Source organism: Cynara cardunculus (genome assembly GCF_001531365.2).
Source record: "Cynara cardunculus var. scolymus isolate 2C chromosome LG 1, CcrdV1, whole genome shotgun sequence".
NCBI classification, from domain to species: Eukaryota; Viridiplantae; Streptophyta; class Magnoliopsida; order Asterales; family Asteraceae; genus Cynara; species Cynara cardunculus.
Window position 1 is genome coordinate 21,192,232 of NC_037528.1, and position 16,685 is coordinate 21,208,916.

Genomic DNA, 16,685 nt, shown 5'->3' on the forward strand with positions numbered 1-16,685 from the left:
TATATATATATATATATATATATAAATTTATACATTAAAAATTTATATATATATATATATATATGTGTGTGTGTGTGTGTGTTTAAGGGGGATGATAATCAAATGAGAACCACAAAAATATTATAAATTTGTAAGAATTGATATAAAAAATAATTTTTTGGATTATGTTTATCATCAAAAACTATGATTAAGATATTATTTTACATATTTTTGTTCATTTTATGAAAAAAATTAAATGTGAGTTCCTTTAATATATATCTACACACACACACACACACACACATATATATATATATATATATATATTGATATAACAGGGAAGGGTTCAAACGAGAACCCCTGTGATTTACGAAAACGCGAGAACAACCTATTAACCTCATATTGTGATAAAAAAATAAAATTAAAAGATTTTTTAAAATTAAAATTGAAATTTAAAAAGATTAAAAAAATATAAATTAAAAGGGTAATAATGAAAATGATATCATAAAATCTTTTAACACGATCACATGATTAACATTGATTATTCTTATCTAATATATCAGTTAAGAATTCAAGGAGACCAACAAAGAAGTCATAACGTCTTATCTAATTAGTTTATCACACATTTATCACAACAAATTACTGACGAAATCAATTAAACGATTTTGTGTGATATGAGTGTGATAATCATGTGATATCAATATTACTCGACTTGATTATGGTTTCAATGGGTTAGGTTAGACATTATCACAACGATTTCGGATGGTTTYGATAGGTTAGGATTAGATAATCACACATTTATCACAACGAAAACGATTTTGTGTGATAATCATGTGATATGGGTGTGATAATCATGTGATATCAATATCACTCGACTTAATCATGGTTTCAATGGGTTAGGTTAGACGTTATCACAACGATTTCGGAGGGTTTCGATAGGTTAGGATTAGACAATCACACATTTATCACAACGAAAACGATTTTGTGTGATATGGTGTGATAATCATGTGATATGGGTGTGATAATCATGTGATATGGGTGTGATAATCATGTGATATGGGTGTGATAATCATGTGATATGGGTTTCAAGTCGTCCACTCTAGATCGACAAAAAAATGGATACTAACGATATGAAGAAAAGGTATTAAGAAAGTCGACTATCATGAACGATCTGGAGAAGAAGGATGAACAATCTGGAGAAGAAGGTTAGATAAGAAAACTAACCAGAGGAAAACGTGGAAACGTGGTCAACAAAAGGGATAATTATGAAATTAAAATAAAATAAAAGTTATAAAAATTACTTAATTACATTATTGCCCTTATTAAATTATTTATATATAATATAAGTTAATTTATTAATTAAAAAAGTTTGAGGTTATTCTCGTATTCTCGTAAATCACAGGGGTTCTCGTTTGAACATCCACCTGATATAACATATAATGCATTTTTAATCATCATGTAAATAAAAGAATATATGCATTGACGTAAATAAAAGAATATGTGCATTGATGTAAATCAAAATACTTGTTTGTGGATTCTAATTTCATTTATAAAAAGAATACGTTTGAAAACTTCTCATTGAACCACATTTTAGTTATTATTTTGATATATTTTTAATATTTATCTTGAGATATTGCTTGATTGAGAAGTTTTAATAGATTTTCATATATATATATATATATATATATATATATATATATNATATATTGATTTTGATGATTTATTTTTTCAATGTCATGTAATTAAAAATATGCATGTATTGATGTAAATAAAATTATATATAGTTTTATATATCTGTGGATTTAATTTTTCCTTTATAAAATAATGAAAATGGAGTTAAAAAAGCAGGAAAATGAAAAGGTTAACAATTAATGTATTGATTGTATATTAAAATAAATCAAAATGATAAAAAAAAGATAAATAGGATAAAAATGTTCTCATTGAACAACAATTTGGTTGTTCCTTTAATATATATATATAGATTAAATAAATTAACTATGCGAATTTAGGGGATCGGTTATTAAAAGAAGTGTAAAAATATACTAGTGTTTGAAACTCACTTTAATTTTCAGTGATGCTAAATGTTTTGGTACAGAATGATTAAGTGATCAGAATGATTAAGAGACTTTCATGATAAATGAAATATAATTGTTTGGTAATTGTTTATAATGAAATCAGGACACTTAAAGGCCGTTTACTGAACGCTTACTTGGTACGTGCTTACCAAATAAATTTTCTTATCAGATGAACATGTCAAGGGCCAAAAATCTTACCGGGTAAGAGCGATGAGAATGATGGAGAGTCTTACCTGGTAAGTGAAGATTACGACTCTTACCCATGTAAGCATTTACCAGGTAATTGTTGCATTCAATACATTTTGATGTATTAGAATCTTACTCATCAAAATAAATTATAGTGTTTTACTCATATAGGTAAGCACTTACCAGGTAAGCATTTCGGTAAACAACCCCTTAATGGTTAAGGAACGTTCAGGATACAAAATTTCTTGTAAAACAAGATTCACCTCTTAATGATTCAGATGTTGCCTTTTAATGGAACTATTAAGAGGTAAACAAACAACCCATAATTATAGCTTTTGAGACTCACATTTAACGTGGTGTATCTATTTCAACTGTTTGGAAAGAGGAAAACATAACGGCCGTTAAGTTAAAAGATAAATGCAGTCATTAGTTGATTACTTGTTCATTTGGAGTATAAGACTGATAACACATTCTTGAAGTTCTATTACAACATGCTCCAACCGGTCTCTATTTGTATGATATGGGACCCGATCTCGACACGGCAAATCTCGGCAGTGGACTCGGACCTCGGCTTCCAGACGTCGACCCTTCCACAAGCTTCACTTTCTGGCTCGAACTATAATCCAACGGACCCGATCGTCTTGTATTTCGATGCTTATGGTCGGTGCTTCTTGTATGCCCCTTATCGTTGTCATAAGTCTGATCTTGGCTGTGTGCTGATGCCGCCTTGAAGTAACCCGAATCGTGACTTGATTGTGGTGTCGAATCACCGTACGGATGCCTGATAGCCGGAGAAGCGTGTCCCATGGATACGGCTGGAGAGCTTCGTGGAGATGCACTTAGAAGCGAGAGAGGATTGGAAGGAGAGTTTCCGTAGTATTGACTGTATATGGAACGTAGAATGGCGTAAGGAACATGCAGCTCGAGTGAACTTCGTGGTAGGTACGGAGATATCTCACACAATTGGTCCAAAAAGATTAGTTTTGCCACGAGATGCGACCTGCAGAAATAAAGTAGATTTTAGGTAATTTGACGAGATTCAAAACCAAACGAACCTAGTATTATCCCACTCGAAAGTAGGCTTGGATTTTATCATATATCTATTCCATTTGTAGACAAATAAATCACGTTGATCGACCTTTGTGTTAAATGAAATCAGTACCTGTCGATTTCATTCCACGAATCCAATGCAATCCCGGCACAAATTTTGACAAAGAGGTGCATTGTAGACTTTATGTTTGATTCAACAGACAGATGATCTGGCATTTCAGGCTCCACAGTATCGCCAGCATGGCCATTTGAATACAGTTGTCGCTGTTGATGTTCTCTTTCAAGTCTAACTAGCTCACTTCCAGCGATCACAGCGCAAATGCACCTGTCAGACAAAGTATGATTAGATAATAAACTTGAACCAAACCAAACCTAGTATGTACCACCCGGAGGTGGGGTCTAAGGGGCAGGATATATGCAGGTCTGACCTCTTAAAGGGACAATATGGGAATGAATATGGAAGCAGAAACACATTTTGAATAACCACATATAATTACTAATAAAATTGAAAAGACATAAAATATTCGACGAGTAGGAAGACAGATTCAGAGGGAAGAATGTTGGAAATCTATCAATCAAAATGAAGCTCCAAAACGCAAATCTTTCAGAAACAATAGTTAGAAGCACTTTAACCTTGCCAAGCAGTGGATATTAGTGTTGAACCCTCCTGTATCAACATTGAAGGCGGTCGTATTCCAGATATTAGATGTCATGAAAGTGGAAAATAAGTAAGGCAGCAAGCTCCATGAATTATCGCTTGCACCTCCAACATCCTCAAATATTTCTCGAACCCACTCAGAATCATGATCCGCAACTACTTGAACGCTATTTGCCACCCTTCTCATCCTCCTAATTTCTTTTTTCTCAGGTACTTCAACGGGTAAATGTGTTGCAACCCCTGTCAGTAATGAATGTATCAATGGTGCACCTTCTGCAAGCACCACTCCGCCAGCTTCTGCTAAAAGAGAGTCGAATGCAATGGCTTGCCCTGCCTGAATACAGAATCCAATAACTGTTTCTACATCGATTATCTGCCTTACATTTGCTTCTCTTTCTATCCGGTCACCGGAGTGAATGCTTCCAGAAATCGCCTCTAATACTTCACGATTTGCCCTCAGTGATGTGTCAATGCAGTTCAAAAGGGCAGCCGTATGTTCTTTCATCATTCGGTCTAATCTGTCGACTCCATAGCCACCAAATGCACGAACAAAAGCTTGTAATTCTCTAAGATCGGTTACGGCCTCGGCAAAATAGCCACCAACAGGTCTCGTGCTCTTAAAGCATCTATGAATAGGTGCAAAAAGGATCCCGGCTCCAGAGACATCCTTCACGATATTTTCAACATACCAATTGCACACAGCCTCAATGGCTGATCCGGCATGTGGTTCAGCAGGCTTTTCAAACGTATGTAAAGATGAAACTGGACCACAGAAAGCCTCGGTCAATAGAACCTCCCGAATACCCTGTGTCAGGTCCATGCTTATATGCTGTTCTGCCAAATGGATTATACTTACATGTCTACGAATTAGTGATTCAAGAACTGTAGGACGTTGAAGATCTGTATCTGATTTCAAAACAGCAAGCAGCCTTCTTCTGAAGTTCCCAAGGATGCATTCTCTCATGTACTGCATTGCAACAGGTCATGCTGAAAAATTAGTTACTAGTGATACCAAAGGGTCATTGGCTCCGTGGCACCTGGGTTGCCGCTAGAGCCCAACTTTCCAGGAGGTCAAGGGTTTCAAACCTCACCGAAGGTGGGGAGCGTGCATGAGTATTTTTCGTATATAAATATTATATACACACCAGCGAGAAAATGTGAACTAACTTCTACGATTTTCCTTTAAAAAACATGGTTTTGAGTTGGAATGTCAATAATTGGTGATTGCTATAGACCCCTTTTAATTACTATGCTTATATGTCTTGAGTAGGACCAGTCGAGCAACATCAACAGTAACCAATATAATTTGGAGAGAGAGGAACTCAAAATCAAAAGTTTTATTGGACATGCAACTTCATTACCATACAAGTAACTACCAGAGGAGCTTACCTCTCTTAAGACAAAGACATGATTTAAAACACATATAGGCTCCATGTCATTCAAAACTGAGCAAAGATTTGTTAATCTCTGCATGGCAGCTTCTAACCTGCCAATCAGGACATATATATACACATCAATTTTTGTGTGAAATGTCAGAGAACAAATACTCCCTCCGTCCCAGAATAAGTGTCCACTTTCAAAAGTAAGTGCCTCCTTTTCAATTCTACCCTTAATTAGATATGGAGAAATTCATTACTCTCTCTATTATTAACAGTAAAACTGTCATTTAGTTAATTATAAAAAGTTACACATTTCCAAAACTGTGTGCCTTTTTCATAGTGGACATTTATTTTGGGCCGGAGGGAGTAATAACATTCACAGATTAATGTTCAAAGTATCTTACATTTTAATGGAGTTATTACTTTCAGGATAGCTTTCATAGCCTGGCAAATGCAAACCAGATATGCCCCTTGGGGATTTTGCTGAAGGAATAGAAAGTCTGGATGTCAAGTTCATGAGAATCGCTGCCTGCTCTGGAAGAAGCTGACAGTGAAATGGTTTATGGTTAGTCTTATGCATTAATACTAACTTGGCTAATTTGGATAAACAAGCAAGAACCTGAGTCTCCAAGGAGCCAAAACCTCCTTCAGAATCGAGGATATTGATTAGCCCTTCCAACCCTCCCATGATGGACTCAATGAGGGACTCAACATATAGAACAGCATCTCGACCAATTCTAGTTAGCTGCATTAAAGCAATCAACAGTTATCAAACTGTCCTTCAGGCACAGCATGCCAATATAAACCAATACAAGTATATCACTGTTGCCTTCAAAAAATTGGAATGTAGACGTATGATAATTGAGAATATGTGGAACCCCATTGGATTACTCTCAAAAAGAGCCCTTGAGGAGAGAAGAGAGGTTCCCAACATATATGGAGAAATGGTAAAAGTCTAGCCGATATGGGACTTGAGGCTAGACAGGCACAAATTGTGCCAGAGTGTTGAGTCCCTAGAATGGTAGACCTTGGCTCTATACCATGTGAGAATATCTGGAACCCCATTAGATTACATCCAAAAGAGCCCTTTAGGAGAGAAGAGAGGTTCTAACATACATGGAGAAATGGTCCAAATCTAGCCAATGTGGGACTCCAACAATAATAATACAATTTTCATAGTTCAAGATAAGTGGGATTTCTACAGTAGAAACCAGGGGTATGAGAGTAAAAAGTACAGCGAGTATTCTAGTGAGTATTACATTAGATGTAAAATAGACATAATGAGTTCCGTCTGTTCACTGAACAAACGGAAAACGGAAAGTCAAAAACATTTCTTATCATCGCTTGTAATAAGAAAACCTCGCCAGCCTTGCTCTGCACTAACAGAACTTCTTTGAATTAAACACATTTATTAATGGATAATTTAAGCAGCATCTGGATCAACATGATCTCTTATTGCTACCACGATTTTGTTGCACGGACCTTGTTATTATTGTAACAAGATGTTACCACTGAGACCACTCCATCCAATTCAAGAAAGGAGTCCCATTCAAACAAGATTACATGTATTCTAAATATTTATCCCGTCAAGACATAAAATGCAGTAGATGACACTTAAGCGTTGAACCCACGGCTTTCCACATTAAACTGAGTGGCCTTTACTTATCACCCTGGTCTACATCTACGACTCTAGAGGGAACTAACAGCAATCTTTACTTGGCTTAACTCGAATTTATTACAGGTCAGCCGCCAGCTCTGTAAATGAAACTCACAATGATGTACCATTTTACATAGAAGCTGTAGTTAACAGAAACTTAAAAAGCCTAGTTTAGATGATCAAACTTTCAGGACAAACATAGTGCAAAAGACATTGCCAATCTAGTAGCACCAAAACTGCCAATAGGAAGCATAAATTTATCAATCACCTCTTCCGGAACAATTGTAGAAGCACATTCTGGAAAGCTACTAGCAACACCCAGCCATGCACAGCAATGTTGGGGGCGCCCTTCAGGTCCAAACATGGTATTTCTGAAAACCTGTATTGAACCAGGTTCAGGTAAATATTACAAATTCTGAAGTAGTACAACTGGAAACACAATCAGAAAGCTAAAACGTACAGTTGTAAGATGTTGATGATAGAAATACAGCTTTTTCAGACTCCCATGTTTAGAAAGCTGAGATTCAAGTTCATCAACACATCTGGCTTGACACATCCAATGAGCATATAAGATATGGCATACGTATATTAGGTATCCAAATGAGTAACCTACTTTCACATTAACTTTAAAAAGCTCAAAAACAAGTTTAAAAGTACAGAGCACCTGGACCAATTGTATAAAGCATTCCCTTCAGACAACAAGCCTTCCTTTCCAGTAGACACCGTCGCTTTCTCCAAATGTCGAATGTTAATAGATGACCGGGCAGAGGTAACAATCATCAAAATTGATAACCAATCCTTACGTAATTCCTGCTTATCCAGTATGATAAATTTCCAATACGCATTAGTGAAATAAGAAAACCAACATGAACAGCAGTCACGATGAAGTAAGAGCAATAACAATAGCATGCCACTTAATGGAAAATACAAGAGAAGGTGTTGGGGGAGCATATAATTATTTTAGCTCAACTCCAAAATCTTTTTTTTTTGGGTAAAAATCCAAAATGTCTTCATGTAGGGTACCTTTCCCTCATACAAAAAGGTTGTCAACCTTGAGTGTTTAGTTTTACTTTCAAGTAGCCGCATTCATTACGTTTCTAAATAAATCTATACTTTCTGCTGTAAATGTTCTACATGCCATTTCTATAGCTTGTATCTTCTTACAACTTTGATTGAATGATGAATATTTACATGGAGTAGATTTGCTCTATCCCTTTAATAAAAATAAAAGAAAGAAATGATTGGTGAAGACTAGGACTTACCTAATTCCCACTTGTCTCCCATTTATATCAACATTAATCTATTAAAAAGAACTGTTGACTTACTAAGCTGTTTTCTGATTTTGTTATCCTTTCTTTTTATTTCCTTCCACTTATTTGTCCACACAAGCATAGGACTCTTAAACCTATGTGCTGGAGTATAAGTTTCAACACAATTTCTTGCTTCATGAATTTCATATCAAATCACCTGGGTTCATCATTCAACTACAGACCACCAATAACAAGGTATCCACTGTCTAGAGAGAGTAGTCCTATTGAGGATACAAATCGCTTTATGGTCCATCCACTTCAGTTATCAATGTATAGTTGGACCAAGAAAACAAATAAACATTCAACATTGCTAAATGCAGTAGATAACTTCGACTCAAGAATTTGCTATTTTTACAAATACGTATGCAGTCACTGCCGTTAGCAAATGAGGGGTTTTCTGAAGGTGCACAAAAAAGCCTGACACTGTTCTTTTACATGTTTTATATCAATTTATTTGATCTGTAACAGTAGTACTGGCTGTAAAGCCTCCTATTAAAAGCAAACACTAGACTCCATTTTTTCTTCCAATCACCTTCGTATTCCTTTCAATTTCAGACTGTTTTTTACTTTACAAATCTAATAATAAGACTTTCAGTTTAAAATTTTGTAATTTTTTTTGTTGATAACTTCAATACATAGAAAAAGTGAGTGTGATTACTTACACCTTGCTACTTGACAGGCCATACTTTACTTTCTAAGTAGCTTAATATTTATGTTATCCTCATTTCTGGATGGTATTATTTTCTTCCAGCAACCCTGGGAAGGTTCTCTTTTGGAATAGACACATTGACTTTTAACTTTTCAATTAAATATAAATTTGTTAGGCACTTGACTTATCCCTTCAGTTCAGTATTATGTTCCTTTAACAATTTCTGATGTATATGAGATTGAAGGACCTTCAACCGCCCAAAGAGATGCTTATGTAACGTAGGATGGAGAATAGAAGGACAATTGGGTGGGGTGGAGAGAGAAAAGATAAGTTTAAGATGTGTAGAGTAATGCCTTCCCTCATAAGGAGTCCGCCAAAAAGCCTAGCTAACAAACAAATGACACTAAAACTACCAGATATTACATATGTATACATGATTTGAATGGATTACTTACCGATAGATCACAGGTAATTGCAGAGATATTGTCACCCTGCGGTTTTGGTATGTTCTCTAGATGCTCAACGATCTTTTGGAAAAGTCCTTTCAGACTGGCATCCAGGTCAAGAGCCACCATTCCAGGAGTGTTAAGCAAAAAGCGAATCCGGCCAGCAGAAGATGATAGATAGGATAAACCATAGCCTCTCACGGCTGCAAAGCATTACAATAACTCTCTCAAACACATATCCAGTTGTGGCAACAAAGTACCAATCTGTCTTACAATGAATATGCATAGATAGCTAACTTAACAGACCATGCTCAAATATTCAAAAGCAACAGCAGTCAAACCAGAATTTAATTGCACTTGCATGTGCATCCAGTTGTTTTGAATATGTTGTAAGTGGCTTTGGAGAGTGTCATATTGTGTTCCGAAGCAATTTCAGCATTCCACTACTTGGTATTCTCTTTCACACGACTCCGATTTTTTTTGACAGTTGATTCTACATATTGTTCTTGTAACACCATCATCATGGGTTCTCATCAAGCTCAACAAGTTTTGTGCCAGGTTCTTCACTTATGATTAGTTGATAAAGGACCACACACAAGGCTGCAGCAAATTTCGGTCGAATGCACATTCTTTTACTAGCAGATTTACAGCCTACGATTACCTAAGTCGGGAGATGGCCTATATTAATGGCAATATGGTTCACCGAACACGTTATGAAATTTTTGGACCACATCGTCAAATATGGAGACTAGATACTACAGTTAGACAATGGGGAACGAGCGTACTAACAATACTACGTATGAGAGAGAGAAAAGAGTCAGAGAATGGTCGACGATTCATTATCGAAAAGCAGAAGTGGACGCAATCTTCTATTTTTCTATAATCGTGCATGGTAGCTGGCATCTTTCTGGCCCAACCAGTCCTGGCACCTTCCGATTCTGATGGTAGTAAGCAGAAACTAAATTTGACAACTCCAAAAAAGACCTCAAGAACAAAAGGGTAAAGAACCTTTCAGAAAAGCATATTAATATATATATATATATACCCCAAATTAACAGACATTTCTTCTAGAAATTCTTGCAGATATTCAGTTGTATGCAAATCAAATTTTACCAACAAAGTCATCACAAACCAACAGGACTAAGAAGCACACAGCAACTGCTCTTAGACTCATCCTTACCTGCAATATATTTGCGTACTAGACAGCAAAGGCGGTCCATCCCATCCAACAAGAATCCTATCGTAGGATCATTTGGATTCTGCAACCAGAAGTTGCCAAGTCAAGCTTGTTATAACATGTGCCACCATAAAAATTTGGGAAAAGAATAAATCATGAGATCATGCTACTTCAAGTCTGCACTTTAAACTTACTATGTCTACTGCCACTATCCGATTGGCCTTGGATTTTGATGAACTAATTCCAACATGTTGAAAGTACCATATGACTTCGCTTTGTGCCAATGCCAATGCAGAAAATACCATCTGCAAAGACAATCAATTGACAACAGACATTCATCTGTTATATCAGCACTTCTTGAATTGTAATTCATAGAATATAGCTTGTTGGGTGTGGTGGTAGTGTGTTTCAATAACAAAATTATCAAAAGAGAACTCGCTTCTTGAAAGTTTGTATCAATGAATATTCTAGTTAAGAAGATCCGATTTATAAGTTTCCATGGAGAGGCGTTTATCACTGAAGTAGGTCTTGAGGGCCCTGAAGTGTCGAATAGTTAAGACTAAGGTTGTAAGCGGATATTCAAATAAGTGCATCATGCTAGTATTGTAACATTGGATGGGAGCAATATTAGGCTCTTGGAGGTTACCAGCTGCCACCCAACTCGCGGGCTCTAGGCCACCAACTGCCATGGTTTTCTTCACTGTTTCTCTGCAGTCTATTTGGGCCCATTTGTTCTGTTAAGTTGCCGCTGAACCTGGGGCTATAGCGGTTAGCGGTCCTCAACCGTTACAAAATTTCATTATCATGGTACATAAATCACGGTACCGCTATTCACATGGATTTGCCCTATTTGATTTGTTTTGATGTGTGACTTGATACATTTTTATTTTGAGACTATCATGCAGAACTTTATGTTTCAGCATTGAAGCTAATTTTTTAGACTTCTATCGAGTATTACTACTAAAATGTATTACATATATTAAACCAAAACAAACAAGCCCAATATATCCCACCCTGAGGTAGGATGGGGTGTGTAAGACGTATGCAGACGTCAACTTATCCTTGATAGACGCAACTTCCAATGCTGCCCGGAAAATCTCGTTTGGTATTTATATTAATTACATGAACCGCTATTTTTTATGTTATACCACTGCGACAACCACTATGAAAAATCACTGTCCGAACCGTGATTAAAGTTTAGGACCGCAATAACTGTGTAATTCTGAACCTAATCCAACTTTAGCACCAGATTCTATTGTCAATGCAGAGTGTTCTCTCTGTCAACCTTTCTATTGCCTTCGATCAGTTGCTTTCCAATTCTTTTCTAGGACTCTGTGACACTCTGCCGTCCCTATCCACTGGGTAAATTCCTCAGGACCCTTACCTAGCTATTTTGGTTTAGTTCGTTTTAGCCCTCACCCACTTTGTCCAGATACGTTTGCTTCATATTCTAATAAAGGAAGTGAGCTCTATTTTTATAACAGGTTGCATAAGTTTGTTGCAGAGTACCAGAAGACGGTTTGAGGATGTCACTTTCTAGCTACTATGAAGAATTTACGGAGTACAATATACCTGAATATTAGGAGCCAATAAACTCGGTTGATCAGTAAAAAAGAGAACCATCCTTCCAATCTCTTGCTTCAATAATATTCTCCTCTCATGATGAATTGCATCACATGATACAATTGCTTGGTCATGCACTTCACTGCAGTAAATAAGCAACATAGATCAGATAGAAAGTGAAAGGCACATGCCTTTGAGATTACTTTTATTGGACATTAGACAAAAAAAAGTTGATCTTAAAGAGACTGAGCAAGAAATGTATTCAAGGGGCAGATAATCAGAGGTTGCAAATAAAGACAAGGATATGCATTACCCATAACAAAACCTTATGTGTCATTTCAAATTTATAGCCATGATACATCTGGCCACATCATTTAAAATTTATACACTGTTATTCCCATGCCAGACTTCTTTTAATACCTTATCACTTTCTCAACTTGCTTTGCAACACTATATTCCAAATCTGCTTCTTTCTGCTTTGTTCGCCCAGATTTTGCCATTTTCTTTGATTCCAATATTCGTGGCAATACATATAACTGATAATCCTCATGCAACAATATATACTGCATTTCAAGAATATAACAATGGTTAATTTACTCAACAATTTTTTTTGTCAATTTCAGCTATCCTTGAGAGATTACCTCATCCCTAAATAGCATAAGAACTAAATTTTCCTTCAGTACAACCTGTAAATAACACAAACAAATGGGTGTAAGCAAGAAGGATATTGAATACCAGTAGAAAATATTGAACATGAAAACAAATATATAGACAACAAAAGCCAACCATTTAGGTAGGGTAGAGATGAGAGCCACCAGAACCTAGGTGAACCAAACTTAACATTTCTTAGGAACATGAATGATGTCCCCTCATACACTTGTAAAAGCCAAATTCCCTATGGCATATTCCAACTGGTTTGAAATTTCTTGACTACTTTCACCCACATTTAGTTTTGCTTACTCCTTCCTCTCCTAACACCCGTTTTGTGGTACATACCTCCCCTCAGAAACAGTATGTCTAGAGGTCCACATTCAAGCTAAATTAAATAAATATACCAATATGAAAATATATCTTCCTAGATATTCCATTATTAAGGTCCAGAACATTTAGACTACAACGTGCAACCATTTTTGTTTATGTTTCGCGATTTGTTCATCTTAACTCCAAGATCAATTTAGTGTTTAAATCTGCATAGCCATGTAGCACCCAGTGTTTTTTCTAATCTTATAGGTCCAAGTTGGATTTTAAATTTTAAGTATAATATGGAGGTTCAGTGTATGCATATAAGCATCTAATCAAACAGGCCTTCCTCTAAACTTCCATCATCTAATTTTCCTTTATTACGACTTACAAGGACTTCACATTGCAACTTGCGAGAAGCTAATTAGTAAGATTCATATTTTCATGAATCCATCTCATTTATCTTAGGTTGTAATCCTTTGAATGTTAATAATTACAAGTTCTTGTTCTTTATCATTCAACTTCTAGTAACCTGAACTCTGGTTTCTATTTGTATGGATCCCTTCTCTTAGCTCTTTTGAAATGGTGTTATTACTAAGGTTGCTAATTGTAGCAGACTAGCAGTTCTTTACTCAAACCTTCTCGCAGTTGTTAATAAACACAAAACCCTATATTATGATTTATGACATCCAATTGCTCAGTGATGCGACATCCATACTTCTTGTAAAATTCCGAGTAAGTAACTGGTATATCAAAATTATGTGTCCTACACCTATCTAAGACCCTCGAGGTAAGATGTCTGTATTCTAAATCATGCTTGTGATAACATTTATATTAGCATCCTATCTTCCTGCAATTTAGGAGAACTCCTAAATCAACACAAAGAGACCTGAAGATGTAATTAGACCTCCAAAAGACAAATCTCCAATAACATAGTAATCAATTCTAAACTGTTAGAATGTAAATACGGTATATATTTTATAATATTCAGGTTTCGTTAACTCGTACAAATTGGGTTAAGTAAATTTTTGGTAGAATTATGCATAACATAGTTGTACCCTATGTTATACCAACTTGTACTTCAGACGAGTTTTGCGTCAAAAATGAGTTTATATCTAATTTGACGTAAAAGTTGAGAATATAGACTTGAAGGGTCAAAACCGCCAAATAGTTAAACTATATATATATATAAAAATTAAATAAAAATAATTTTTTTTATATATATACATGCATGCGTGAATGGCGGTATCACCGCCTCCATTCTCACCTCTCGTCTCAATATTTTCTCTCTCTAAAAATCTCTCGTCTTCTCTCTAATTTTCACGGCAAATTATTGAAGGAATCGAAGTAACAATTATATATTCGGAATCCACTTTCCGAACCCTTCTTAAAGGTATAAATTTCATTCAATTTTATTAAGGTGTTTATGTTAGGGTTATTTAGACCGGTTTATAAACTGTGTTTATATCTAAGTTTACRGAYTGATATTGTCAAAATTATKATATATTTGATGTTTAGGATGCTAGTACTGGTTATATTGATGTAGAAATAAAAAGGGTATATTATAGTTTCAATATGATTAGATTGTGGGTAAATGTTTAACCGTACACAAATTGTTCGGTTAAATATCGAAAGGAGTAAAAATGCATGATTAAGCTTAGGTTAACGACCATTGGACTTGTTTTACTGTTTAGTATGTTGAARTACGTTTATAGCATGTAAATATAGCAAATCATGAAAGTTGGATCATAAAAGTTAGTCGGGAATTACGGAATCGAATTTTACCGACAATATAACTCCTGTACTTTGACAGTGTATAACTCACAAACCGTAAGTCGGATTAAGCTCGTATTTTGCAGTCAGGAAGATCATACTGCATGCTACAACTTTCATTAAGGGTCAAAAATCCAGTTATGACTCAAGGTGGCTCGAAACAGTGTGCTTTTRGGGYTGTTTACACTKTATTCGGTATTAATTTAYAGTTTTGTGAAATTCATATAAAATAGATGGATGATCCAAATGAGATGATTTCAAAAGCATTAGACTCGTATGATACCAATCTACAACTTTCAATAGACTCAATAACTGGAGCACCGGTATTGAGATATTTCCATGGTGACTAAAACGATCATGGCGTCCTTATTTTTATAGTCCTTAAAAATGGACTTGATTATGTACCGGTCGAATAGAGGGCGTATGGATCGATCTTAGGAACTGTTATCGGATAATGAATTGTGGCCGTGGTTAAATTCACGGAGAGGATTGCTGTGTTGTGCTCACACCCCTTTCCTCACTTGTGCCTGAATGGACTGATCATCCTTTGGGAACAACGCGTCTTCGTGATGCGGTTTGGTCTTCGAACCCTTGATATGCTTTTGGGGCATTTTGACTTTATTTTGAATTATCACTTGGCTTTATAAATTGCTTTTGAACTTGTTATCTCATATTCATTGTTTAATTATTATTATCCGTTCACTGAGCATTAAGCTCAGCCGAGATTTTCTTGTCCTCGACAGGTACATGACTTAGCAGGAATTTTGGGATGAGAGCTACGGAGATGACAATATTGAAGATAACTCATTAAGTCATACTTTTGTTAAATTTTTGATGATTATGTAGACATACTGGTATTTTGGGACCGTATTTTGAGACACGTTATTTCCGTCTGTGGTTATGTAATTATCTTTTGGTAAATTTTATTAGCTGCTCTGGTTTATATAATGCGTTGTTTTTTTAACCACTTGTGGCATCTCCCGTCTTTGACCACGCGGGACGGGGTTGTTACAAGTTGTGGTATCAGAGCTATAGGTTATGATCCTGTGGTACAATTTAGGTTTGATCTGTGAGAAATGGGTAGAACTAAGATAGGATTATCGTAGACTCTATACTTTCCCGAGGTGATAGTGGTATACGAAAAGAAACAGAGATGTGTTTCAAGGAAATTCTACCGGGCGAGGAACCAATCGGGCAGGTCAATGGAAACAACCAAATTATAGACCTCCAATTGCATCTCAGGAAAATTCTAGTAAAGGTTTTTCGAATACAACTTCTCTGTTACGATGCAAAGATTGTGGTTTTAGACATCGTCCTGGCCCATGTATTCGAATGACCGGCGCCTGTTATAATTGTGGTCAACGAGGTCATATAGCTCGTGATTGTAAACAAGGGCCGAAAGATAATTCTAAAGATAAAGAGAAGCAATCTACTGCTGGTGGTCGAGTGTTTACACTATCTGCTGACAAATCTACTGCGGGTATGGTTTCTGGTACCCTTTCTATTGACAATAGAGATGCATATGTTTTATTTGATACAGGTGCTATACACTCGATTGTCTCTGAAAACTTTGAAGAAAATCTTAAATCGTATGAACAATCCATCGAGTTTCCTTTACATATAAGTACTCCTATTGGTCAATTCCCAAACTGTCCGTTATTTAGTGGCGATCGAATTCGGGAAGTTACTTTACTTCCAATGAAAATGGATCACTTCGATATCATCCTTGGCATGGATTGGTTGTCTAAACATCGAGTGACCATCGACTGCAAATCCAAAGAAATCATCTTCGGTGATGTCAATGAACCCGAATACGTGTTCCA

General features: G+C 35.9%; 1 protein-coding gene across 4 annotated transcripts in view; it reads right to left on the reverse strand.

Annotated features, from left to right (window-relative positions):
* Positions 1-2,644: 2,644 nt before the first annotated feature.
* The window catches only part of LOC112507404 (protein NAP1), a 26,596-nt gene continuing 12,555 nt past the window's right edge, over positions 2,645-16,685 (reverse strand). For all 4 annotated transcript variants that reach the window (XM_025111984.1, XM_025111992.1, XM_025111999.1 and 1 more), the window contains 15 exons: positions 12,771-12,815; positions 12,550-12,692; positions 12,139-12,271; positions 10,761-10,871; positions 10,570-10,648; positions 9,399-9,592; positions 7,649-7,794; positions 7,445-7,526; positions 7,253-7,363; positions 5,947-6,072; positions 5,732-5,871; positions 5,338-5,434; positions 3,924-4,915; positions 3,403-3,615; positions 2,645-3,240 (listed from right to left, as the gene is read on the reverse strand). In XM_025111984.1, coding sequence (XP_024967752.1) covers positions 2,748-3,240; positions 3,403-3,615; positions 3,924-4,915; positions 5,338-5,434; positions 5,732-5,871; positions 5,947-6,072; positions 7,253-7,363; positions 7,445-7,526; positions 7,649-7,794; positions 9,399-9,592; positions 10,570-10,648; positions 10,761-10,871; positions 12,139-12,271; positions 12,550-12,692; positions 12,771-12,815 — 3,105 coding nt within the window. In that variant the 3' untranslated portion in view covers positions 2,645-2,747. The remainder of the gene's footprint in view (positions 3,241-3,402; positions 3,616-3,923; positions 4,916-5,337; positions 5,435-5,731; positions 5,872-5,946; positions 6,073-7,252; positions 7,364-7,444; positions 7,527-7,648; positions 7,795-9,398; positions 9,593-10,569; positions 10,649-10,760; positions 10,872-12,138; positions 12,272-12,549; positions 12,693-12,770; positions 12,816-16,685) is intronic.